General features: G+C 55.7%; 2 protein-coding genes across 8 annotated transcripts in view; one reads left to right on the top strand and one right to left on the bottom strand.

The window, feature by feature from the left end:
* The window catches only part of KLHDC4 (kelch domain containing 4), a 44,171-nt gene extending 18,430 nt beyond the window's left edge, over window positions 1-25,741 (top strand). For 3 of the 7 annotated variants that reach the window (XM_045533784.1, XM_045533786.1, XM_045533785.1), the window contains 7 exons: window positions 2,736-2,828; window positions 6,515-6,674; window positions 13,786-13,861; window positions 15,637-15,845; window positions 17,152-17,560; window positions 18,356-18,493; window positions 18,812-19,076. In XM_045533784.1, coding sequence (XP_045389740.1) covers window positions 2,736-2,828; window positions 6,515-6,674; window positions 13,786-13,861; window positions 15,637-15,845; window positions 17,152-17,560; window positions 18,356-18,493; window positions 18,812-18,978 — 1,252 coding nt within the window. In that variant the 3' untranslated portion in view covers window positions 18,979-19,076. Of the gene's footprint in view, window positions 1-2,735; window positions 2,829-6,514; window positions 6,675-13,785; window positions 13,862-15,636; window positions 15,846-17,151; window positions 17,561-18,355; window positions 18,494-18,811; window positions 19,077-19,564; window positions 19,702-24,041; window positions 24,876-25,169 lie in introns of those variants that run through there. The other 4 variants (XR_006730480.1, XR_006730481.1, XR_006730482.1 and 1 more) reach the window with 4 other exon arrangements.
* The window catches only part of JPH3 (junctophilin 3), a 45,190-nt gene continuing 42,895 nt past the window's right edge, over window positions 24,067-26,361 (bottom strand). Inside the window, exon 5 of the mRNA XM_045533783.1 lies at window positions 24,067-24,147. Coding sequence (XP_045389739.1) covers window positions 24,067-24,147 — 81 coding nt within the window. The remainder of the gene's footprint in view (window positions 24,148-26,361) is intronic.

Here is a 26,361-nt window from a genome sequence, read left to right as displayed (position 1 = left end):
AGCATGATCCAGCGTTTGAAGAACAGTGAGAACTGAACTCATCCCAGCCGGGGCCAGGGCTGTGCGAGTCATTCACGCGAGCGCGTGCGCGGCAGCTCGTGTGCTGAAATGGGAACGATGCCGGGAAGGTCAGCGCCGCCCTGGGCCAGGGTGACGTGCAGATTTGGGAGGTGTCTGTATTTTTATGTTGTTGCCGTATCTGTCCAAGGATGGGTAGTAACACCTGTTACTGCTGCTGCTCGCACACCTGCCTTCTGGAATTTTGGATAGTGCATATCTATGATATATTTAATCTTTTTTAGTGAGTTAATTTTAAGTGAAATTGCCATTCTAATTTTGTATGTGAAGTTAAGTTATACATAATAAAGCTTGGCTGTAAGGAAAAAAAAACTATTCATCTGAAATTTCTAAAGAGTAGACGTTTGTCTTAGATAACTCAAGCTTCCTTTTAATTTTGAGATTCTACGTTGGTGTATTTTTTAGGGTATCTGCCATGTGTGAATTTTGTGTAAACGCTGTGAGGGGATTTGGGGAAAGCTATATAACTTATATGCATGGAAATAAATGGAGTAATGCATTATATAAGTTGGTACTGAATTTTGTGATTGAGGTTGTGACTGTCCTTTGCAACCTGGAGTTGTGGTGGACTTGGCGGGGGCGGGGCCTCTTGAGAGGGCAGGTGCAGAGGAGCCCGGAGATTGATTTCTGCGTGGGAGGGGGGCCTGGGGAGCAGCCGCGGGAACTTTGCCAGCTCTCACCGAGGCCCTGCCTGTCCGTGGCTCCAGGAACCATGCCGGGGTGCCCACGTACCTGTAGCAGGTGTGTCTTTGTCTGAGAGCTTCCCGGTACCTGGGGCCCCAGCATGTCTACATCCCCCCTCCCCCCCCCCTTTGTGTTGTCTTTGTCCTCACTGGTTATGGAAGTGATACCTGTTCAGTGGTGAAAACTTGGGGAATGTAGGAAAGAAGAAAGACAACAATACAACCACCGAAAACCCTCAGTTTAGAACCTTATATAATAATTTGCTTTGTATCCTGCCATTTCACTTACTGTTTTTGAGCATTTTCCTGTGACATACGATAATTTAAGGAATTTGTTTTTTTTTTTAGTCTTTTTTTCCTGCAAAACTTACTGTTGACACAATTTTTTAAGTCTTTATCAAATTGGTAGAATACTACATTTATTTACAATTCTTTGTTTCCTGGGGTGGTTGATTTTAGTTTTGTTTCCATTATTTGTCTGTTTTCTTAAGGTTTTAAATTCACTACTGTTTGTATTTTTTTATTGCCATTTTTTTCTTTTTTTCCCCCACTGACACTGCATGTGAGATAATTGCCATACATTTTTCCTGTCGGTTTTAGTGAGGTATAATTACAGTAAAATTCAATAAAGTGTGTATCTTTTAGGTGTATCTAGTTAGATGAGTTCCCACAGGTACATACACCCATGGAACCACCACCACAATCAGGATATGGAACCCCAGAAAGTTCCCTTGTGCCGCTCCAAGCCCTGGCAGCTACTGTCAACCTCAGACTAATCTGCATTTTAAGAATCTCATGCAGTACCTGCTTCTCTTCAGTGTGATGTTATTGAGATTCATCCACATCGTTGTGTGTATCAGTAAATGATTTTTTTTTTTTTAAAGAGAAGGGGTCTCACTATGTTGCCCAGGCTGGCCTCAAACTCCTGGGCTCCAGTGATCCTCGGCCTCCGGAGTAGCTGGTGCTGCAGGCTCGGCAGTAATTGCTTGTCATTGCTGAGAAGTCTTCCATCCTGTGGGTGCGCCACAGTTTGTCCATTCTTCCACTGAAGAGCAGCTTGGCTGTTTCCAGTTCTTGACAATTATGGTTAAAGCGTCTATAAACGTGTATATAAGTCTTTGTGTGGAACTGTGTTTTTTTTTCTCTTGAGTAAATATCTGGTGTCAAATTGCCAAATCATATGCTAAGTTTATGTCTTATGAGAAACCGTCATGGTGGTGGCACTGTTTCCACTCTCACCAGCACCGTGTGAGTGAGATCCCACTGCTCCGGGCACTTGCTGTTGTCTGTGTGTTCTAGATGTTCTGCTGGTGTGTGCTGGGACCTCCTTGTGGTTTCCGCCTGTGTTTCCCTGACCACTAATGACGTGGAACATCTTTTCGTGGTTTTTACCGGCCATTTTACATCTTTTTTCCCCAATGTTTTTCTATCTTGTGAACTTTCTGTTTAAATCTTCTGCCCATATAGTTTTCTTTTTCTTTCTTTTTCTTCTTCTTCCTCCTCCTCTTCTTTTTTTTTTTGGTAGGAAATCCTGGCTGAGCTGTTGCCCATATTTTTATTGGGTTGTTTATCTTAGTATTAAGATAAAGTATGTTCTGAATATAAATCATTTATGAGGCGTATGTTTGAAATTATTCCTCCCAGTTTATCCCTTGCCTCTTATATTTTAATGGTGTATTTTGAGGTTTTTTTTATTTTGATGGAGTTATTATATTTGTTACGTTTTACCTAAGAAATCTTTATCCACTCCAAGGTCATGGAGATTTTCTCCTGTTTTATTCTTGAGGTCTTATAGTAGCCAGCTAGGCTCTATCAGGATGGTTTTGGTAGCTTGTGGATCAGACTAAATGGTACACAGTAAGTGCTTACAAAACGGAAATCAGCGTAAAAAGAGGTTTTATTTTTATTTTACTTTTTTAAGAACAACTAGAAATTAAGCAGATTTATAGCTTTTGTTTGTTTCCTTCATTTTAGAGCAACAGGAGGTCCTTCGGGGCGGAGTGGACATCGGATGGTAGCCTGGAAGAGACAGCTACTCCTCTTTGGTGGCTTCCATGAGAGCACAAGGTTGGTACCAACAGCGGAGAAGTCTGTCTTTGCCGAAGCATCGGGGGTGGACTTGTTACGGAAGACCCTCCAGCATACACGTGGAAAATGCACCCTCCTCTCAAATCAGGGCTAGCCTCGCCCGCACATGGCCCTGACGTCCATGAAGGGCCCTGTGCTCAGATGGCCCCACACCTGGTTTGGCATTGTGTTGTCACTGCACTTAAATTCTTAATTGTTGTTGAACGAGGCAAGGGGGTCCCACATTTTAATTTTACACCAAGCCCTGCAGATGATGTGGCCAGTCCTGTGTAAAATGGGGTCCTCCAACTGTGGCCTGCGTCACAAGACCCCGAGGGCTTGATCGCCAGCCCTGACTCGGCAGGCCTGGGCGGGGCCTGAGAATGTGCGTTTCTGACTCGCACCCGCTTATGTGGATGTTGCTGACCCGGGGGCCTCACTCAAGAGAGCCACTGGTCTGTGGTAATTAAAAGATCCTCCTCCTGGGGACGGCAGCGGGAGCCCACATTCTCGGCTCTCCGTTCGGCATTTACATGCGTGTGGCTGGAGTGCGCTCCCTGGGCGAGCTGTGGGCTCTGCGTGTAGCCTGTTGTCAGTGTACACGCCTGAGCTTCCTTAGCGCAGACCGGGAAAGCAAGACAGGCGAGCAGGTTGTCACTGACCGTGTCTCCACGTGGTTACATCCTGCGCACAGTGTCGCGGGCTGCCGGGACCCCAGGGAAGGCCGTCTTTGCGGTTTCTGTGGGCTGCGTCCTGGCAGAGGAGGCCGCGTCTCCCCCTGCGCTGGCCTGTGGCTGCTCTGCTCTTCCCGTGCGCGTCTCCGCGGCTGTTTTCTAAAAAGAATAGCGGTCATCTAGGAGTTGCCATGGTGCCACTCACATTTTTGTCACATTCTGAGTCCAGTTGCACAAATGTTTTCTGATAACTTTTGGTTCATGAAAATAAATCGTCAAACGTGTACGGTGAAGGCAGCGTCGGGTAAGTTGTGAGGGGCAAGTGTTGCGATTTCCCGCAGCCCCCGTCTCAGGCTGGGACGGTGTGTGTGGGTTCGGCTCAGTTAAGGTTTTGGATTTTCCTCATGAATATGAAATATTTTCATTAATTCCATTAATTGAGAAAAGGGGATCTAAATGCTTTTTGGGGGGTGGAATTTTAAGAATATCATTCAAATTAAGCAAGTATCTTAATTGGTTTTGTGTGCTATAATAGAATACCTGAGACTGGGTAGTTTATAAAAACAGGCTTACTCAGCTGAGGGTTCTGCAGGCTGGGAAGTTCAAGGCCACGGCCCTGGTTTCCTGTGAGGGCTTTCAGGCTGCGCAGTGTCAGAGGGCAGAGAGGTCAAAGGGGAGGTGAGCACCTGTGGCTGTGAGGCAGCCCCTCTCGGGAACTCGGCCAGCCTGGCAGAGCGAGAGCTCACTCACTGCCCGGAGGACAGCGAGGGTCACTCAGGGACCCCTCCCCTCACCACCCAGCTCCCCCACTGAGCCCACCTCAGCACCACCACCTTGGGGATTGGATTTCACCATGAACTTGAACCATAGCAACGGGGAACACTTTTATGTCCTTGAAGGTGCTACTTGGCGGTAGCAGCGTGTCAGTTTCGTGTCTCGTGTGGTTTGCAGAGTGTTTCTACACACGTTCTCTCAGCAGCCCGGCCGTCGGTAGGCGGGTCGGCCTCCCAAGTTAAAGATGAGGAGGCCCTGGTAACTGACAAACAGCGAGCTTGTCCTCAGACAAAAGATTGCGGACTTGGCCCCATGGTCTGCTCTGCCCGGCTTGCGGCCCGTGCTTGTCTGACCTGCCGTCCCTGCTTGGTCCCTGGTCTCTGCTCAAGAAGAGCTCCAGGCCATTTGTGAGCATTTGTGGGTGAGAGTCATTTAGGTTCAAACTTGTTTTTAAACAACTGTCAGGATGCAGACATGGGGAGCCACGAGTTTGTCAGTGCATTAATTTAGCACCTACTGTGTGTGGGACAGGGAGTGAGATTTGCACAGCCCCTTCCTTCGCACTTATGGGTTATAAATTGAGTCAAGTTTTAACTCGTGGCCATTTTAAAATCAGAATTTTTTCAGAGCTGTTGTTGTCTTGTTAAAGATGACCGTTTATAAAGTATTTCAGAGCATTGTAATCACCACCCATATTAAACAATCTTGCTTTTAAATACCAGCGTTCTGAGTTTTCCTTGGAGCAGTTGTGGTTGATCTCATGCGCAGAGTAGTTTCCTTACTGAAATCTGCAGTGTGAAATCTGGGAAGACAGTGGAGTGGAGCAGGGTCCTGACTGCGCCTCACCCTCCCTCAGTCTGTGTGTTTGGAGATGTTCTGCTGCAGATGGGGCCGGCGGTCTGCATCGCGGTCAGCAAGTGCGGGTTGTTCGTTAACCTGAGACCACGTGGCAGACAGCTCTGGCGAAGCCCCCAGCTCTCTCCCCGCCGCACGGCACCCTGCTTTGCGGGGTATCTGAGGGGGTGGTAGAGCAGAGCCTTGCTTCGTGCCAGCTCTCCTGTGTGTGGCAGTGATAACTTTGCACTTTGCTTTAGAGCTTCAAACTTAGATTTTTTTTTTTTTTAGAGGCAGGGTCTCACCCTGTTGCCCAGGCTGGAGTGCAGCGGCACAGGCATAGCTCACTATAACTTTGGACTCCTGGGCTCAAGCAGTCTTCCTGCCTCAGCCTCCCAAGTAGTTGGGAGTATAGGTGTGTGCCACTATGCCCAGCTAATTTTTTAAAAAAATTATTGTAGAGATGGGGTCTTGCTATGTTGCCCAGGCTGGTCTTGAGCTCCTGGCCTCAAATAATCCCTCTCCGTGGCCTCCCAAAATGCTGGGGTTACAGGTGTGACCCACTGTGCCCAGCCCCAAACTTGCATTATTTGGATGCAACATGGAAGAGAAAAATGGTCACTTCAGACTTGGGGCAGAGTTTCTCACTTTTTTCACATTTTCTTCTTTTAAAGATTGGTTTTAGCTCTCGTTCCTTTCTGAATAGCTGGAGAGCAATCTCTTACCATTCTGTAAAATTCCCACGTCAGGACGCAAAGCTGCTGCATCCCCCGCTCAGCACGTGTTCCCTTTTCAAGTCCTGTCTGTGTTGTGCGTCGCTGGGCGCCTGAGCCCAGAGGTGTTGGGCAGCGCAGGGCCGCGGTGCCTCTGGGCGCCTCAGACTCTCTGCCTCCCTCGCACCTGTGGACTCGCATCTGCTTCTGGTGTCTTTCGGTGACTGGGAGTGCCCTGCCCCCACCCACCCTCTGCTCCGCGCAGGGTCCTGCCGCTCCTGCTGCGCTGTGACTGTCTCTGTTGTGCCGGTGCCACTGCTCAGTGAGGTCTGTGATTCGTTGCTAGTGTTAAAACACACAGCACATGTATTTTATATGTATGTATATGTATGTGTGAAAACACATATAACAGTGACCTGATGTAATTATGTGTCGGATTGTGGTGCTGCTGACTGTGAGGAAATAGAACTTCCAGATTAAATTATTACACTTCCGTGGGCTGGTGTTATTTCTGGTTTTCAAATAGGAGCTTACATGTGCTTGTGGTCCTTTCGTGTGAATTCAAACTTTAATTAAACAGATGACTTAGTAAATGTTAGGAAATTTACCTGTAACTTAAATCAGGTTCACTTTTTGATGTCACTGCCATTTCCTGATGTCACTGACTGTGTGTGTGCTTTGCTCCCACCAGGGACTACGTCTATTACAACGACGTGTACGCCTTTGACCTGGACACATTCACGTGGAGCAAGCTGTGCCCGTCCGGGACGGGGCCCAGCCCCCGCTCTGGCTGCCAGATGTCCGTCACGCCGCAGGGCAGCGTGGTCATCTACGGCGGCTACTCGAAGCAGGTGAGGCGTGGCTCGTGGGGAGCGGCAGCTGCTCTCTGCTGTCCTTTCAGTTTTATCAACGACGGAGACTTCCAAATAAGATTGCACATGGGTTTAATATAAACCATCCTTTTTATTAAATTAGAAGTAGAGGTAGTGCTAATCTCCTTTGTGAACATTTTATTAAGATTTTTAAAGGCCATACTCCGTCTCATCCACATCCCCCCACGGCACCGCGTGTGAATAATTCTGTATTTTGAGGGTCTGTCTTAAGCCGTAGACACTGACTAGTGTCTGGTACTGCCCTGCAGAACACACCTGGCGTGCTCCCCTTTCGACAGGTGACAGGCTGTTTGCTCCTGCGGTGTGCGGGCGGTGCTGGCAGGAACGCACGTCCGCTGCGTGCCTGCACCACGGTTTATGTCTCTGCTTCGTTGACGGGTGCCTGGGCTGTTTGCAGTCCCTCACTGGCGCGGATAGAGCTGCGTGGGCACTTGGGGTGGTGTCGTGCACCTACAGGCTTTGACCTCTCGGGTCAGCGGGCATCTAGGTCGGAGCCGCTGGGTCCCAGGGAGGCTCCAGGCTTCACAGAAATGGTCAGACCTCCTCCCAGCGCGATCGCACCAAAGATGCTCACACTGAACATGTTAGCGTCCTGGTGGTTGTCCACGTTCTTGCCAGCATCTGTCAGTGTTGGTCTTTGTGTCTAGCCACTCTGCTGGATGTATGGTGTCTCGTTGTGGTTTTAATCCACATTTCTCTGATGACTGCGGATGTTTGAGGGCTTTTCTAGAGTGTATTGGTCGTTTGTGCTAGTACATCTTCCCTGAAGTGTGTGTTCCTGTCTTTTCCTGTTTTGATAGGCGGTAGCTTTGTTCCTGCGTCACAGGAGTTGCTTACGCCCTGGCAGCCAGGCCTTCTAGGGGGCGGGGGGTGGGGTGCCTCACACGTCCTGGTGGTGGCTTGCCTGTTCGCTTTCTTGAGTGCTTGTTGATGACTAGCAGCTTTAAGTTTAGACTTTAACAAAGTCTAATTTATTATGTTTTTGTTTTATGATTATTGCTCTCCATGACCTAAGAAGACCTTGTTTACCTTCATTAACAAAGATCATCTTATATTTTTCTCTAAAAACAAAGACAGTTTTAGCTTTTACATTTAGTTGTGCTATCGACCTCAAACTGATTTTCATATGCAGCATGAGGTAGGTATTCAGGTTTGTATGTACTTGACAAGACTCTTCTTACCCTGTTGGATGCCGTCAGGCCTGTGGTTGGCAGTCCTGTGACTGGAAGCGTGGGTCTGTCCGTGGGCGTATCTGTCAGCCCCGCTGCCCACGCCCCACCGTCTCCCTGCCCCACCATCTCCCTGCCGACGCCGCGCAGTGCGTCTCCAAGTTCGGCAGCGTCCATCCTCCGACTTCGTGCTTCCTTCTCACAGCTGTTTTGGCTCTGCTAGGCGCTCAGCATTTCCATACACGTTTCAGCCTCAGCCTGCCGATTTCTACCTAAAGGGGGCAAAAACTCCCCCAAAGCCTGCTGCGAGTTGTGATTAGGGTGGTTTTAAATCTGTAGATGAATGTGTGGAGGTTTGATGTCTTTGAGTCTTCCAGTCCTTGAACACGGATTATCTTTGCTTTTATTTTGGTTTCATTTCATTTCTTTTGGAAGTGTTGTGTGGCTCGCAGTGTAAAGGTCTTAACATCTTTTGTTAAATTTGTTGTGTGTTTATTGATGCTATTGTGAGTGGAATTTCTTCAAAATACGCGAGTTGTTTGCTGCTTGTATATAAAAACGCATTTTGTTTTTATGTATTTACCTTGTATTTTGTGATCTTGCTGAATTCACTTTCAGCAGTTTTAAGTTCATTAAGATTATGCAAGCAACCATGTGGTATGCAAATGAACAGTTTTACTTATTCCTTTCTTACCATTACGCCTTTTGTTTCTGTACTGTGCTTCATTGCAACGGCTGGGGCCCCAGCACAGTGTGGAGCCGTGTGCAGAGCGAGCTTCCTGGTGCCCACCCCGTAGGACAGCACGAGCCGCGCTTTCTTCAGAGATGCCCTTTAAGTTCCAGATTCTGTTCTTGTCCTCTGAGAATTTATATCATGAATGGTTGCAAAATTTTGTTAAATCCATTGTCTACATTTATTGAAATGATCATACGGTTTTTCTTGTTTATTCAGTTTATGTTGTGAATTACCTTGATTAATTTTTAATGTTAACGCTAACCTTGTATTTACGGGAGAAACCCTACTTGGTCATAGTGTGTTGTCATTCTTATGTGTTGCTGAATTTGATTTGCTGATGTTCCGTTAAGGACTTTGGTGTGCATGTTCATGAGGAAAACTGCTTTGTAATTTCTTGGTGTAATGTTTTTGACAGGTCTTGGACTTAAATTCTGTTGCCTCATGGTGTGAGCCAATTTTAGGTTTTTTTTTTAATATAGATATTTAAAGTTATACATTTCCCTCTAAAAACTGTTTTAACTGCATTTTACAAATTTTATCAATGAATTTAAAATATTTTGTAATTTCCTTTGTGGCTTCTTCTTTGAACTATGGATTACTTAGGAGTGTGTTTAATTTCCAAATATTTGGGATTTTCCTACATATCTTATTTAATTCTTTTGTGAGTACAGAACATGCTCTTTGTGGATTCAGAATTGTTTCTACCTATTGCAGGATGTTGGGTGTTGAAATTCAGAGGCTTCCTGTGTGTTTATTTTTGTGTAGGCAGCTTTGCTGAGGGTTAATTATTCTGGTGACTCATCTGTGCGATGCTTTTGGGTTTTCTGTCTAGATCACCATGCCATTTGCAGACGTTTATGTTCCTTTCCAGTCCTGATACCACTCGGTGCTTTCGTGCCTTGCTGAGCTGTGTTCACGGGAAACAGACCTCCCTTCTTGGTGTCCAGGAGCTGAGTCTTCCTGGACGCTGTGGAGAAAGGCTGGCGTCGGCCCCCGGGCTGTGTGTGAGCCGGGCTCCCTAACGACAGACAGATGGGCCCCCGAGTTCACCTAAGCCGGCGAGTAAAAGGTCTTGCCAAGCGGCTGTGCCCTGCGTCATGTGATCGTGCACGGTGCTCGCTCCCTGCACCTGTGTCCTCTGGGAGCTGCTCTGTGTGTCCTAGGTGAGCATGCGCCCCCGGCCCTCTTCTCCCCTGTGGTCCTTCCTGCCCCAGGGGCTAGTTTTCTTGCAGCTATAGGAAAATGATCTTCATTTTTGTGTTACTGTTTCATCTGCGAAAACACAGGAAAGCTGAGCACTTGGTGCACCTCAAGTCTCATTCAAGGTAGTCCGGTTTAGGCATCATCTCAGCCGTGGGTTCCTGAGTGCCCCTGCGTAACCTGTGGGACGGTGGCCTTTGTAAAGCTGAGAGTCGCATCTCTCCCGGCGAGGAGTGCAGCTGAGGGCGGCGTGTGCCCTGCAGAGTCCGGTCACTGTGCGTGGTCCACCCTCCAGGTGCCGCCCCCTAGGGCAGGGCAGAACTTGAGCTCAGACTCAGGGCAGTGAGGAAGGAGATGTTTGGGAGAGTCTTCGAAGAAGCGGAGGTTTATGAGCAAAGGGGTGGGTGGCAATGTGCAGAGTACGTTCAGAGGCACTGGTGAGCCCACGTGGCTGGAGCTTGAGTCTGTGCCGACGGGGAGTGGCCAGGGCTGGGAGGAGCAGTGCTTAGACAGAGGGCACTCTGCGGCGCGGGCAGCGCGGGACGGGGGCTGGAAGGGCAGTGAGTACTGGTCAGGCGGGACGTCGGAGGGCGCTGGTTAGGGACTGGGAGGAAGGGGAGGCTGCCAGTGCACTGGCACGTGGGGTGGGCTGTGTGATTGCAGGGTTGGTGGGGGGTGGGGGGCACCCTTGCAGCTGGGAAATCGCAGGGGCTGCAGCTGCTGACTCTCACCTCACTTCCTCAGAGACAGGAAGGAAGTTGAAGTCTGTTCGTCCGTATCAGGCCTGCGTTGTCCTGTTGTGTGGTTAGGTGACAGTGATCTTGTATTAGGACGTGGTAACCTGGGCTGTAAATAGTGTGGGCCCCGCAGTCGGGCATCCCGCCTGGAGCTTCGTCAGCAGAGAGCATCTCTGCTGCGTGATCTGGTGACAGCTGGGTCCCAAGACCCGGCATTACACAGAAGTCGTCACTTAAAACACTTACAGTGAAGCAGTCACCGTGGGGTCACGGCTTTTATTTTGTTGCTATTTCTCAATCCCCGTGAAGAGGCGCCAGGCCCCGGCTTGTGGCGCCAGCAGAGGATGCGCTGCTCTCGCTGAGCACATGCATGGGGGGCGCTGGGCCAGGAAGGGCCTCTCTCCACTCAGAGACGCCTTGGGATGCTCTTGGGACCCTGGCTGGTGAGCGCGTCACCTGGCATGTTGCAGAACTCCCCCCATCAGCGTCCTGGGTCTCAGCCTCCTCCCCACCCCACCCCCAGGGAGCACATGCCTGCAGCACACGAAGTTGCTGGAGTTCTGGTAGATTCCGCAGCCCAGGAGGTAAAGGGTTTCAGCTTCTCAGTGGCAGTTGGTCAGAGACTGAACTGAGTTGCTCAGGTTCAGCCTAAATCTCTCTTGGTCAGCCTTTGTTCTGGACAGAATATCACCCTCGTTTCTGGAGTTGTGGCTGGCGCTGGTAAGCCGCATCCAGGAACTTTGGCATTGGAGACATCGGCCGACTGGGCCAATGCTGTGCAGAGGGCCCCAGTCCAGTGCGCCATCGCGGCAGACAGGCCACGGGGCGCCATGGGATGGCCAGCTGTAAACTTGCTGCGCCCGCTGCCGCTGTCATCACAGTAGCACGCGGTTCCCAGCTGCTGCTCCTCAGTCTGAGGGTGGATGATCCGAATCCACTCAGCTCAGTGGCGCCTCCCTCCAGGCCGGTGGCATTTGGAATAGCAGGGGCAGTACACAGCGTGTCTGTCTGGATTCCGGGGAGATGGTCGGCGTTGGTGAGAGCTTTGACTTGTGAGTGGAGTGGGCGGTGGGGGCAGGGGGTCAGCTGCATGGAGTCACTGAGACTCAGTGTGCTGGAGTCCCGCCTGGAGCAGCGGCGAGCGTCCATCCCCTCTCGTCTCCATAAGTTGGAAGCTGCTGGGAGGACAGACTGGGGCTGGCCGGCTCTGCTGGAGGCGCGTGGCTGCCCACGCGGGAGCAGAGCAGTCCCCCGGAGTGTCCGGTCATCTAGCTCCCAGGTGTCGAACTCCTGACCTCAAGTGATCCTCCCGCCTCCGCCTCCCAGAGTGCTGGGATTACAGGCGTGAGCCACCGCGTCGGCCATCTAGCTCCCAGGTCTTGAGAGCAGTATTTGAGTGTTACTGTACAAAAGCTCCCGTGGCCTGTTGTGATACTAAGACAATGTTGCTGGCAGCAGACGACAGTCCAGTTCACACAGGCAGACGGAGGCTGCTGCCAGGAGGCTGAAAGATCTGCTGAAGCTGAGTGTTTCTGGTGACAAATAGAGACATCCTGAGTTCCCTCGTCCCCTCAACAGAGGAGGCGTTTTGGTGTGAATCCAGTTCCCCGTAACTCGGGGCCTTGTGGTTTGGAAGAGCAGGAGTGGACGTGGCAGTCGCTTCCTCCGTGTGAGCCTGCTGGGAAAGAGACTGGTCCTAGCAGCTGTCTGTGACGTTCTAAACCGCTGGAACACATGGACGTTTCCGGAAAGGACAGGCGGTGTGTCCACACCAGCAGTGACGAGCTGGGCTGACATGTGGCCCCACAACAGGACGTGGTGAGAAGGGCACCTCCCCTTGGGGGTCTTCCTCCCCCGAACCACCCCTCAGGCCAATCAGGAGAAAGAGAGCTGCCATATCCCAATAGAAGGACATTCTACCAGACACCGGAGTGGCGCTCCTCAAAACCATCAAGGTCATCAGAGACGGGAGAGTTTGAGAAACTGTCACAGCCAAGCCGGGAACCTAAGGGGACCTGATGACTGAAGGCCACGTGGGATCCTGGATGCACCCTGGACAGGAGGGGACAGAGGGACACCCGAGGGACTCTTGAGTGTGGACCGTGGTGCTGACAGCGAGCAGTGCTGGCTCCTGGGTTGTGACACAGGCCCCAGGGGGACGCAGGCTGGAGGCTGGTGCGGTGCCTGCTTGGTGCTTCTGTGTGTGCAGACTTGTAAGGTACACTGCATTACACACAGAGAATGTGAAGCCCAGGTGCAAAGAAGAAACTGATGTGGCCTGGAAGCCCTGTGCCCAGGGCGGGCGCTGTGCTGAGTGCCCTTTTGGGCACTTTTGGCCCTGTGGTACGCAGTGTGGCGTGAGGATGTGGGTGCTGGCGTCTGGTCTGGCTGGCGGTGAGGTTCACTTGAAGCAGAAAATGAAGGGTTAAAGGGATGTGGACTCATTTCCAAAGCTCAGGAAAGTCTCTAAGTGGGCAGTGTCAGTGTCCGGCTTCTGCACAGAACGTTACTTTGATTTCTGTGCAGCAGCCTGAATCGCAGTATTTGCAGCGGTGGGAGTGAGGATGCACAGGAACAGAACGTGAAGCCTGGCTCCGTAAGGCTACGTGAGTCCAGTGGCGTCTCCAGTGGCATCCTTCCGCCTGGACCAGGGGCGCAGTGGGAGCCATGGGAAGCTCTAGTACGAGAGCTCTAGAGCAGTGGTCCCCAACGTTTTTGGCACCGGGGACCAGTTTCATGGAAGACAGTTTTTGCTTGGATGGGGGTTGGGGGAGGCAGAGCTTAGGCCGTGATGCGAGCGGCTGGGGATACAGACGAAACTTCACTCGCTCACTCCTCACCTCTTGCTGTGCCCCCCACCCCAAGTTTCATGGAAGACAATTTTCCCGCAGGGGTTGGGGGGCAGTGGTGGAGTTCTGGGGCCTGGTCCCTAACAGGCCAGGGACCAGTGCTGGTCCAGGGGTTGGGGACCGCAGCTCTGGAGTGTTCCTAAGCAGGATTGCGGCCATTAGAACAGTGGATTTTAAAAACGGATCTGTTTTTAGGCGAGCAGTCATACCTGCCAGGTGATGTCAGATGCACTGAAGGCACTTGGGCTCCGCTGTCGGCTTCAGGTTCTCCGTGAGGCCAGCCCGCCGGGAGAGCCTGCGAGTCCCCTGGCTGCGGGCGCTGTGGCCAGTGCTGCAGGTGCCCGGACGGTTCTCACACGACTCCTTTTCCTTCTGCAGAGAATCAAGAAAGATGTGGACAGAGGCACCCCGCACTGCGACATGTTCCTGCTGAAGTCTGAGGAGGGCAGAGAAGGTGCTGGCGCTGTGCTCGGGGCCGGGTGGTGCGTGCAGGCGAGCCCTCTCGGGCACACGGGCAGAGAGGAAGCCCTGCTGTCTCCGTGGACGCGGGGCTGGAGGTGGCCCCGCACGCAGCCCCCAGCTGAGGGCCCGTCTGCCTCGGCCTGGAGCAGCCGCCCCCAGACGAGGCAGAGACGGCCTGGTGCAGGCTGTGCCGAGCCACACACGCCCTGTGTGACCGGAGTGTCCTGTCGGCGGACACAGTGACGGGCGGGGGTGTTCAGACGCACGGCGGCGCTGACCTTCCCGCTGTGGGGAGCCGTGAGCGCGGTGGAAGTGCTTTCCTGCCCCCTGAGATGCACACCAGGGGCAGCCTCCCCTCAGGGTGTGCTGCTCCCCCGCGGGTAGCGTCTCTGCAGCTCTCGGTGGGAAACGCTCGTAGGTCTTGAGACCACCTGAGTCAGCAGGTCACTGGGAACTGTGGGCGACGGGCTCGCTGTCCGTGTGGGGGCCGAGGCGGGGACCAGTGCTTGCTTGTTAACAGAATTTCAGAAATTCTTCCCAAGAGTGGTGACAGCCTCCAAAATGGCCATGCCCCTGTGTGGTTTGACTTACCGAATTCAGAGCACTCTCAGGTGCCTGGATTGCTCAAAGTCTTTAGCTAAGCTTGGATCTAAGACTCGGAATTTTCTTACTAAAAAATAGGGTACTGACCATGATTTCTTGGGGGCTTTTTAAAACAATGGCGTGGGCTTACTTATGAGGGGGAGCCTAGCGTGGCCCTGCACCCAGCCTGGCCCAGGACGGCTCAGCCACCCTCACCACCTTCCACACGTGGCCTGAGACATGTTCCGTATTCCTGGGCATGAGCTGTAGGTGGCCCTTCTTGGCAGTGGTTGCTTTAAAGAACCCCTGAAGTGGCAGGAGCCACACGTGCGTGCAGCATTTAGGCGTGAGAGACCAGGCACTACTGTTCTGTCGTTTCTTGACTTTTTAAAGAATTTTATTTGAGGACGTGGGATCCCGGGTGGTCTGTCGGGGCCCTGGTGTCCGCGGTGCCATGTGGACACTGAGGGGGCAGCTCAGGTGGGGCACTGATGCCAGGCGTGCTTTGTGGCCTGTGGAAGTTCTTTACCTTCCTGGGGGAGGAGGTGGCCATGCAGAATATCTTTCCCTCTTTGCTGCTCTAAAATTCCTCAAGCTAATGGCTCAGAGGTGTTCCCTGTCCACCTGCACTTGCAGGGGCTGCTGGGGACAGCCCTGTCATGAGCGGGAGCCCAGGTTTCCACGCCGGCACATGTGCTCCTGGACGTGGCCCCAGGCCCGTGCGCTCGACTCCGTGGCCCCCAGCAAGCTGCTGTGTGTCGTGGGCTGGCGCACAGCCACGTGCCCGCACAGCCGCGAGGGGCGGGCCGTGCCCTTTGTGCAGTGTGCTCTGACCTCTCACCCCCACCTGCAGCCACACGGTGGCCATGTACAGTGTGCTGCTTCTGTCTGATCCTGCCTTGAGGCTGCGGCTTGCAGTTGCCCGCAGGTGCAGGTGTGCGGAGGGTGTGTGGAAAGTTACCTCGGTGCAAACTGGATCTCGAGAGGGATTAAACCTGGGGGCTGTGGCGGGCTGGGGTGGTTTTTCTGCCCAGGGCACAGGAGCAGTGCGCGTGGTGTCTTTTGCCTGCAGTCTCGTGTGTGTGCATTCGTGCTGTCACCAGGGGGCCTGGGGGTCCTCGGCCATCCCTGGCCGGCTCTTGGGGCCCCTCCCTCCGACCCCACTTCCTTGCCCTCCCTTGACAGGCAGCTGGGCGTGGTCTCGGATCAACCCGTCGGGAGTCAAGCCCTCTCCGAGGTCTGGCTTTTCGGTGGCCGTGGCACCAAATCACCAGACGCTGCTCTTCGGGGGTGTCTGTGACGAGGAGGAAGAGGAGCGCCTGGAGGGTGACTTCTTCAACGACCTGTACTTCTTCGATGCCACCAGGAGCCGCTGGTTTGCGGGACAGCTGAAGGTAGGGCGACTCGGAGGGGGCCGCGTGCTCGGGAGGGGTGTCCTGCCTCTGTGTGCGCCCCGGGAGCCCTTGGTTTTGGTGCCGAGACCTGACCGGGGTCAGCTGAGACCTCCCCGCCCCTCGTGTCTGTGGAATTCGCGCTTGTCCCTGCTTGCCGCCTTCTTCCTTGTCCTGTGAACACAGCTGCTGGCCAGGGACAGGCAGGGCAGTGGGCGACAGTCCCAGGGGTCCAACCCCTGTCAGCTTTGGGGTCCACGTCAGTTTTCCAGACCAGCCAGACCCAGAAGGCCCTGCGGCACCATTTGGAACACTCAGCTTCCATCGAGGCATCTTGGCCCCTTTGGGGAAAATGAGCTGCACATGAGGGTTTGTTTCTGGGCTCGTGGTCCTCTTCAGTTTTTACTGTGGGGACGACGGACTCCAGGCAAAGGCTGTGCCGGTGTCTCCCTGTGGCTTCTCGGAGAGCCTGGAGCCCCCGCACATGGTCCCTGTTGGGCTCCCACACTGGTCCCAGAACTCCTTGCCACTCTCAGAAACTACTGAGGACCCCGGAGGACTCTCCTTTTTGGTTCAGAATGAAGCACAGTCTCAGAAAGAAGTAGGTCTTGGAAGTCTAGAATTTGAGTCTGACTTTGGGAGGTTCTGGAGGTGGTGAAGGTCGGAAAATTTGAAAACATGGCAAATGTCATCCTGTGAGACGGCAGCATCCTGCACGAAGGTGACAGGTGGTGGCGGAAGGGTCCGGACTTAGCCTGTGAGGCAGCCAGGCACAGTCCCACGGGAGGCAGCCTGACCAGACTCTGCTCCCGAAACGTGTGCTGCTGAAGGTTCCACGCTGGGCTCGGCATTCGTTGTGCATCATCTCGGATTGTGGACCCAGCGTGTCGTCCTTGCTGCTGGCGAAGGGTGGAGGCCACAGGGGCCGTCCCGGCCTCTCCAGCCCCACTGTGAGCGGTGCTCCTTGCGCGTGCCGGGCTTTCCAGGAGAGCTCAAGCTTACGGAGCCGGGGGCGCGGTGCTTCTGGGAGTCTGGGGGGCCTCGTCCGCAGCTCAGTGGTGGCGTGGCTCGCTGCCCAGTGCGGGGACCCGGGGGTTTGCTTCTTCCAGCCCAGCAGTGAGCGGTGAGGCTGGTGGGAGACAGTCGCGTCCCCGCCTGTCTGGTGTGCTGCCCCCAGAGCACTTGGCACATCTTCCTCCATCTCGTGCCCCCACGCTGGCTTCTGTCTGCATAGAACCTGGCCTTGTGGACGTGGCAGTGTGTGCCCTGCTGCTCTGCAGCTCTGTCCCCTGCTCCCTCTTGTTAACAGGGACCCAAGACGGAGAAGAGACGGCGCCGGCGGGGCAGGAGGGCGGGGCCTGATGGAGCCGGCGAGCAGGAGCAGGCGTGTGGGGGAGCCGGCGCCCCAGCACCCCTGGAGGTGGTCACGGAGGTGGCAGCGGAGGATGGGACAGTGGTCACCATCAAGCAGATGCTCCGTGTCCCGCATGCAGCGGGACAGCCCCAGCCTGAGGACGAAGATAGTCCCGAGGAAGCCAGCAGCCCCGTGGTGGAGCCGAGTCCGCGCTCCAACGCCATGCTGGCCGTGAAGCACGGGGTGCTCTACGTCTACGGGGGCATGTTTGAAGCAGGTGACCGCCAGGTCACCCTCAGCGACTTGTACTGCCTCGACCTCCACAAGATGGAGGAGTGGAAGGCTTTGGTGGAGATGGACCCAGGTGAGCCGGGTGGGGTGCGCACCCCTCTGCGTGGGAGCCGGAGCCCCACGCTGTCGTGTCTCGGGTCATTTACGAGCCTCCCACGTTACCCGCAGTCAGCCCGAGCTGACGAGCCGTGCCGTGGGTTGTGTGGCTGCTCCATGGCCAGACTGACCCAGGGCAGGACCCGCCATGGGGAGGGAGCCCCCCGGGCACGGCCGTCCCCTGTTCCCGGTGCTATTGGGAGCTGCTGTTCGTGGTGGCCCGGGACCCTGGCACGCCCACCTCCCGTCTGTCCAGAGTGTCCCTCTCTGGCTGTGGGCAGCCTGCCGACTGCAGGCCAGCGGACACCGGGTCTCCGGCCGCTGAGTCTGAGCCCCCGGCTCCCGCGAGCTCTCTGGGCCGTCTGTCTCTGTTCCTGGCGTCTGCGGTCCCGTTTCCCCACACACTGCTGCGGGACTCACGTCACCACCCAGGTTTCTGAAGACCTGAGGGCAAAAGCAAAATCCACATATTTGGGGAAAGTATCAAACTATCGCTGCAGGATGTTTACTGTTCTACAGGAACGGCCACCAGGAAACCCAGATTGCCACGTGGGGCCCCAGCCAGCCGCCCGTGATTTGTGTTTGCCTCCTCAGGGCCTCTGCTCTCAAATCCAGGAAAGAGTCTGTTCTCTGTGCGGGTGCAGTGGTGTTCGGGCAGGAGAGTTACATTTCCTGTCACTGTTCTTGAGTGAGAAAACAGAATCCCCAGGGCAGCGGCCGGCCACCGTCGTGTGGTTGCCCTGGCGTGAGGGTGTGTGTTCTGCTTTTGAAGAAACTCAGGAGTGGCTGGAGGAGACGGAATCAGATGAGGACAGCGACCAGGCTGAGGGTGCCGAGGGTGGCGAGGAGGAGGAAGAGGAGGAGGAAGAGGAAGAGGAAAGCGCAGAGGATGGCAGCTCGGAGGATGGAGGTGAGGGCAGGCTCGTGGTGGCACGGCCTGCTGTGCGGGAGCGGGGGCTGGGGTGCCTCTGACCACAGCCTCTTCCCTGCCCAGGGCCACGCTTTGATGGGTAGTGAAAGACTTTACATGTTTATTAGGTTTTTATCAGAATTTGACTTGAATTTGCCAGGTCTTGAGGCAGCTCAGGCTGTGAGGAGACCAGGCGTCTGCAGCGAGCGGGTGCTCAGCTGCTCTGAGGAGATCCAGTGTTGTCTCCAAACTGCCCGCCCAGGTGCCGCCTCGGCTGAAAGTGTTTCTTTCTCCTCCCTCCCTCCCTCCGCGGGCAAGAGCACCCGGCGGTGGTGCCCGGTGAGCGGTTTGCTGACTACCTGCCCAGGACCGAGCCGCACTGGGTGAAGCTCGCCCGGGACAACACGGGGCCTGACGCAAAGGAGAAGAAAGTGCTGAGGGTGGCCCAGGCCATGGCAAAGACTTTCTTTGATGGTGCTGTCTGAGCCGTGGCGCTGGGCCAGAAGTGACGTTGAGTGCTGTGTCGCTGAATCCCCTCAGCGTCACTTTGTGTTATTTAAAATAAATCGGACGTGAAAGGAGACCATGGCCAAGGTTGTCCTCTGTGCAGCCCACAGTAGCCCCACTCTGCTGAGGGCTCTGTCTTCTCTCGATGGGGTCCCCGCGCCAGGGCAGGCCTTGGGCGAGACCACCCCAAACGGGCAGGACCCTGATCCCGGGGAGCCCTCAGGAGCGTGTGTCCTTTCCAGTGACACTGGAGCGTGGCGTGCCTTGAGGGTTCCTTCCTCCCACAAAACAAGAGCGTTCTGGTTACCCACGTGTCATCAAACTGAAGATCATCCCTTTGCATCTAAAAATTGTCAGCGGCCACGGTCAGCTCACGCGTTCCTGGTCACCTCTAGCAGAGCACGCGCTGGCCGGCGCTGTGCCGTAGTTGTCCCGGCGGGAGGATCTTGTGCGAGCGCAGCCCGGCTGCTCGGACCACCACCCACTGCCGCGCACCCTTTGTGGGAGGAGATGGTGGAGCCGTCCCCACCCCTTTACCTTTTGGCTTAGGGTTTGCGTTTGCAGGATGACAGGAGGAGGCTGAAGGGCACGGACTCCTGCGTCCCCACACAGCGTCCCCAGCCTGGGCCGTCCGGCTCCGGAGCGGCGGATCATCTGTGGAGGCATGTGGTCGCCAGCGTGCCGACCGCTGCCTGCTCCAGGTCAGTAGCAGGAGACCAGTTTCATTTGCGTAATTGGGGCCAACACTTGGGCTTTGGCTTCGCACCTGGGACAGTTTTTGCCCCGTTCATCTTAAATACCTTGAACGGTGGGAATGCAGGATTCCTAGTTTTCTGTAACGGGCTGGCATAGTCACCATCACGTTTGTGACCCTGGGCATCCTCAGCGGCGTGGGCATCCCTGCTCCTGGCAGGCGGGCCTTGGGCCACAGCAGCCTCGGTGGGGAAGGGCGAGTGGTCCCTTGGTCCTACAGCCGCTGGGTCCTCACAGCACTGGGCCAGCCCCAAGAAGCCCCTGGCCACCTCGGGCAGAGGCTGAGAGGTAGCCATGCTGGGGATCGTCCGGGCACCCTGAGTGGTGGGCACGGGCCGAGTGCCCCTAGGTGCGGCAGCTGTCTGGGAGGCCTGGGCGGGCAGTGCGGGGGCTGGCCCTGCTGCGTGCCCCTGCTGGAGGCTTCTCTCGGCTGGGCTTGAAGGCTGGTCACAGGTAGGAGGGCTCTGCAGCGACTCCGCAGTGGCACACCCTCCCCAGACGCAGGCGGCACCCTCCCCACAGTGCTGGCAGTGCCTGCGCGGAGCAAGCCCCTGGCAAGGCTGCCACAGTGCCGGTGGTTTCCAGGGCAGAGCGGCCGTCTGATCAGCGCAGGTGGCGTGTGCAGTTCGTGTCGGTTAGAGGGCGTCGCGCTCTGGCTTCAGCGTCCGGGTGTGCGTTTTCTCTTGCGTGCTGGGTAGTCGGGGTCTTTTTCTAACGTTCTTGCTGGAGCTGGTTGGAAGGTCCTTGGACAGGCTGCGCAGTCAGGGAAGGCAGCTGCGGCCTCAGGCATCACACAGAGGCCCCAGGATGGGCACCCGGGCCAAGGCCTACCCCGCCCTGCCCGCTCCCTCCCATGTTGGGAGCACAGACTGGGGGGTGCAGCCAGCTCTGCTCCTCCGTCCGCAATGGGAGGAAGTGCCTGGGAGAGCGGGTTGGCTCCCGTGCAGGTGTCTGTTGTCAGGGGCCATTTTTCTTTCAGAGGAACCTGTAGCCAGTGCTGGCTGGGTCCAGGCCCTGCCTGGTCACCTGGGCTCTGACCGTGGCATCCCAAGGCTCACTGCAGACCCTGTCCTTTTATTAAGTTTCTGAGACCAAGGCCAGAACGATGGAACGGTGAGACTTGGGAAGAGGTGAAGGAGCTGAGCTGTCTGGCAGGGAGGAGCTTGGCTCACCACGGAGCTAGGGCGGTACCTTAGCGCACATCTGACAATGAAATATGCGACCGTCGCAGGAAGATCTTTGGAGAGAGGTCAGAGATGTCAGCCGTGTTGCGCAGAACTGCCGACACCCGGAGCACCATGGCCCGAGTGGGGATCCTGCCCAGAGGATGACCCTGGTGCCGATTGGGGGTGTTTGGAGGTCTCGCGAGGATGAAAGTGTGGAAAACAAGGCATCTCATTTCTCCTGTCCCCCCCCACTGTAGGTGTGCATGGCCTTGGGGGCTCAGCAGCCTTCAGTTGTTAAGTGGGGCGGCCGCGTGGCTCGCTAAGCGGGCCCTGTGGGGGGGTGAAAGGCAACAGCCCAGCAAGAGCCAGGCCCAGGGGCCCTGCGGAAGCTCGTGGCCTCGTGGTGACCTTGTGTCGCACATGAATCTTGGGTTTAGTGCACGTGGGGAAGGGCTTGTTGTGTGTCATGTGTCTTGGCTCACGCCTGTACGGGGAAGAGCGTGTGGTTGTGCAGTGCAGCAGGGCCACCTGGGAAAGCAAGCCCCGGCCCCGGCCCCGGCGCCTCTTCCCGCCCTGGGAGGACGTGGGCACCAGGCTTTGCGTTTCTGTGGCTACAGGGAGTTGTCCATCATCATGGTACCGGTGGTCTTGGTTTACCATTGCACGCCTGGGTGCCTGGTCTGTATCTCTGCGAATCCTGCGTGCTGATTAGACTCCAGAAGAGTGGATAAGGAGACACTTTCAGGTGTCTGAAATTCAGAAAGCACAAGTAAACGTAATGTGCAAAGATCCCCAGATTTGATAAATGACAACAGGTAAACAGGGCACAGAGAGGTTCGCCTGACAGGTGTGAGTGCAGATTTGCAAGAGAGGGGAGGGGAGAGCCGGGTGGTGCGTGGTCCCCCGCCCCCTGGGGCCACGCTGCCGTCCCTCAGGCGGGTACTTGCTTGCTCCCTGCTTCCACTGTGCAAATCTAAAGCGTGGCAGCAGCTGCCAGGTGGGAAATGGCTCTTGTGAGGCTGCCCTGGGGTCGCGCTCGGCACGCTGGGAGCCAGCGCTCGCCCGCTCACACCACCCCCCCACCCACCTGCTCTCATCCAGCTCAGTGTGACACCTCCACCAGGACTGTGTGGCCAGGAGGACCGACTGGTGCCCTTCAGGGAAGGCAAGGTGACCGGTGCCGCTGGCCCGCAGGGTCCCGGGAGGCAGCCTTCCCTTAATCACTGGAAGCCAGTTAGAGATTTACTTTGTGGAGTCTCTCAGACCCAGCATACTTTAATCTTGGCCGAATCTGCTCTGAATTCACTAGAATGTGGGGAATGGCCTTGCCCTCTGCATGTGGCGCTGGTGGGGGTCAGTTTGGTGTCCAGGGTTGTGTTACTGGCAGCAGACAGGTGTCCCCCCCGCCCCCAGGTATGAAACCACCAGAGCTTCTACTCAGGGATTTGCATCTCTGTGCTGTTGCTTTTGCACCTGTCCTGCAGTATTTGCGTGTGACCACGTGACCTGTTTGTGTCATGCAGTTGTGGAATGTACCAGAGAGGTCTCTGAGCTTTATAAGGGTTGAGAACAGAATTACAAAACACATAGCCCAGCACAGAAGATTCTTAGAGCTGCAAAGAGCAGGAATCTTTATTTGGTTCACTTCAGGTCTGCAGCAACCACTCAGTATTAAAAAAGAGGAACGGAAAAGTAAGATGTACAAAAAGATGTCATATCCCTTAGAAAGCAACATTCAGAGATGTCCTGCGTGGCCCCGATCCTCCCTCTCCGCACCCCCCAGGCCGGACTAGGGGTGAACGTGTAACGGAAAACAGCAGAACTGAATTTAACTGGAACATGCTCTAATCTTTAGTTTATTTCTGGTTAAAAATATAGCAATCCAGTGCAGTGTAGTAAAGAAATCTGCTCGAAAGGCAGCAGAGGAACAGCTGAACATAAGCAAAGCAAGGCAGAGTCCACGGGACGGGATGAGAAACCACGGGCAGCGCCCCCGGGGGGAAGCACAGGTGTCCTGCGCATGGGCGTGCCGAGACCCCCGACACGTCCATGCACACGGGAGCCGGGCCTTGAGCACTCGGACATCCTGGCAAACCTTGTTCTTTTGTCTGGGTGACGGAGCGACCCTGGTGAAGAAGGCAGAAACATAAGGAACCTGGTTTTGTTGGACTGAAACAAGTTACATTGTACATTTTTGGGGGGAGGTATTGGATATGCTACAGATTCTCAGGGATTCTCAAGACACATTCCGGTCCTGGGCCCAGATCCGCTCTGGAGTAGCACTGAGGCATCTGGAAGGAATATGCATATCTGTTAGGGGAAGTCGAGGCAGGCACAGTACAGAGATGTGGAAACGCCTGGAGGTCAGTAACAGCCCAAGGAGACGTCCTTCACGGGCCCTCGCTGCCGGGAGGGAGGCTGCACGCCGTCCACGGCAGGGGGCCTGCATCCCTCGTGGCACAGCCCCTCTGCTTCCGTGCTCAGACGCGCCCCATCGGATCAGAGTCGGCCCCTGGCTTCTCTGGGGTTGGTGGGAGGAGGGCCCAGGGGGCCTGAGGAGTGGGCCATGGATGGCGGAAGAAATGAGGACCTCGCTTAAGACGTGGTGTGGGGAGTCGGTGTCTCGCGGGAGGCCGGGGGCAGTGCCGTGTCAGGAGGAGGAGGCGGCGCGTCTCTCCCTGCAGGACGAAAGGCCCCCTTCCCACCCCCGAGTATCTCGGGCTGCGCCAGACAGAGCCTGCCGCGTGTGCGTCCAACCACAGCCGCCTCCCCGCACCGGGCGCAGCTGGGCGCTGCCACCGGCCCTTCCTCGGGCCGCCGCCTCCCTGCACCCCCCAGGCAGGAAGGGTGATGACGATGACAACGATGCTCTCCTGCCGGGATCCCTCCTCCTTCCACGGCACTGGAGGGTCTGCGTGCGGGCCTCCTTCTGCCATGCCACACAGCAGAGAGTTATACAAGCAGAGAATTTTGGCTAAAATCCAAAAAACATTACCCAGAAAAAAAGGCAAACTGTGAGTGATACCCAATCCTGTTCTTGGTGGAAAGACTTGGAAGTTGCTGGACGGTTGGAGTTACGAGCTTTCCCTTGTTGTTTTGCTTTCACGTCCCCTTTTGTACAGCGGTATTTTTGCTGTTGCGACAATATCAGATGAAAAAGTTAATGAACAAGATGGCGACTCCGATGTTCAGCAGGATCACCATGACGACCAGGATCGGCGCCGAGCCCTGGAACGGAAGGAGAGGAGCAGCCGTGAGCGGCGCCTCGGCCACACCTCCCACCCCTGCTGTCACCCACACTGCGCTCCATGTCCACCCCTCGGGGTCTGCCTCCAGGAGGAGGTGCCCACGGGCTTGTGAGTCTGGAGTTGCTGGTCGTGAAGGGCCCTGTGGTCTCGCAAACCGTGGCACTGGTGCCCCTGGAAAGAAAACCCCGGGCCTCGCTAACTGAACATCCTGCCCCTGCCAGGCAGCAGCTGTCCCTGGCTCTGCAGAACTGAGACTTCAGAGCATTGGGACTGGGATTCCAGGAGAGTCTCGTGGCTGCCACAGCCACTTCTCTAAACAAGCCTTCCTCGACAGCGTACCTTCCCTTCAACAGGGACCTGCCCTGGACAGCTCTGTGCTGACCGACTCCGGCCACCACCCCGAGACCTCGGGAGCGCCCACCCGTGGCGGCTCCGGTGGAACCCCAGGCACCAGGGCCCTGCCTCCGCGGCTCTGCTTGGGCCCGAGCCTGCTGAGGTAGGGCAGGAGGCGTGTGGCCCCACCTGTCCCTTCGGCAGGGAGGAGAGGTCGCATGGTCCCTCTCTGTGGGCCTCGGGGTGCTGGACGTTCACCCTGTGGGAGAGCAGCACCAGGGCCAGCGCCCGCCCAGGGTCTCTGCGAAGGCCACGAGTCCCGGCCCCTCCCCCACAGCCGACTGGGAAGTGCACGCAGGAGGGACGTGACTCCAGGTAGGAAAGAGCTGCCTGGCCCTGAGGCTCCCGCCTTGTCCTGCTACTGTGTGGGTGTGGACAGGCCAGGGCTGGTCGTAAAGATCCCAGGGTGCACCGTCCCCAAGGACGGGCAGCTGTCCTGCCGACTGGTTTTCAATGTACTCCTTTAAGCTCCCAAATCTGGCCCCTTCATGGTCAAATTTCAGACAGGACTGGGGGTGGGGGCTGGTTTTCCCAGACTAAGGGTGTCCTGTTTAGACTTGTGGTAAGAAGCCGGTGAGGGGAACCCTGACCATGCCTCTCCTACCACAGAGGCATCACCTCGCCCCCCTGGAGCTCCCCGCTGGCTGCTTGTCCCTCAGTAAGAATGGAAAACAGTCTAACCGGCATGGCTGCGTGGCTTTCCCCAGAGCAGCAGGGCCACGCCTGGGGCTGTGTGTACCCTTGCAGGGTGGCACCACGTATGTGCCAGCGTGATCCAGCTCACACAGCAACGTTCACAATAGCCGAGAAGTGGAAACAACTCAGAGTCCCTCCACAGATCGACAAACAACCGTGGTGTGTCCCCATGTGGCTCACTCAGCCCTGGAGGGGACGAAGCTCTGACAGGCCACAGCGTGATCAGCCCTTGAGAACATGAAGCCAGACCCAGGAGGCCGTGTGTCGTGTGAGTCCGTTCGTGGGAAGGTGCAGAAAACACAGATCCATGGACAGTGGATTTGGGGCTGCTTAAGGGCTATGAGGCTTTTCCCAAGGTGATAGGAATGTTCTAGAATTAGCAGAGAGTTGCACAACTCTTGAGTAGATTGAAGACCACTGAACTGTGTGCTTCAGACAGGGATTCTATAAGATTATACCTCAATAAAGCTGTTCCCTAAACAGAAGGGGTGCAGAATGAATGGATCAGGAATTGAGCTCGCTCCTGCGGAGGGAGCAGCACCTGAGTGTGGGAGCCAGGGCTGATCCCACAGGCAGGAAGGGGTCTGCCTTTCCAGAGGCCCTCGGGGGACACAGCACCATGAGGTACAATCCCTCCTGGGGCGCCTCAGCCCTGGCACCTGCACACACCTGCCAGGGCCATGGGAGAGACTCAGCCTCCTGCCTGACCACCTGCCCCTCTGCAGGTCCTGCCCCCGGGCTGTGTCCCGGCAGAGTGACACCCCCAAGGGATATTCAGGACCCAATCCCAGCTCCCCGTAGCAGCCGGACACAGGTCCTGTGCTTGGAGCCCTGCACGCCCAGGCTCACGGTGGCACCTCCTCCCCCAGGCCGGGCCCCCACCCCGCTGCTCTCCACCAGGACCGACCCTGTGCTGCCCACACTGGGGCCCCGTCACCGGCATGGCTCACACAGGGCCTTGGGCACCAGTCCTTGGCCAGGCCTCAGTCCCTCCCTGCCCTGGTGTCCTCAGGAGACCACACAGTGACGGTGACGGACGCTCAAGCGCTCGCCCCACACCCAGCCTGGGCTGGCGGCTTTACGTTTGAACTTAACCTGGTGCCCA

This window comes from Lemur catta, chromosome 20 (assembly GCF_020740605.2).
Source record: "Lemur catta isolate mLemCat1 chromosome 20, mLemCat1.pri, whole genome shotgun sequence".
In the NCBI taxonomy this organism is placed as follows: domain Eukaryota; kingdom Metazoa; phylum Chordata; class Mammalia; order Primates; family Lemuridae; genus Lemur; species Lemur catta.
The sequence above is the reverse complement of the archived record's forward strand: the minus strand, read 5'-3'. Positions and strand labels throughout refer to the sequence as shown.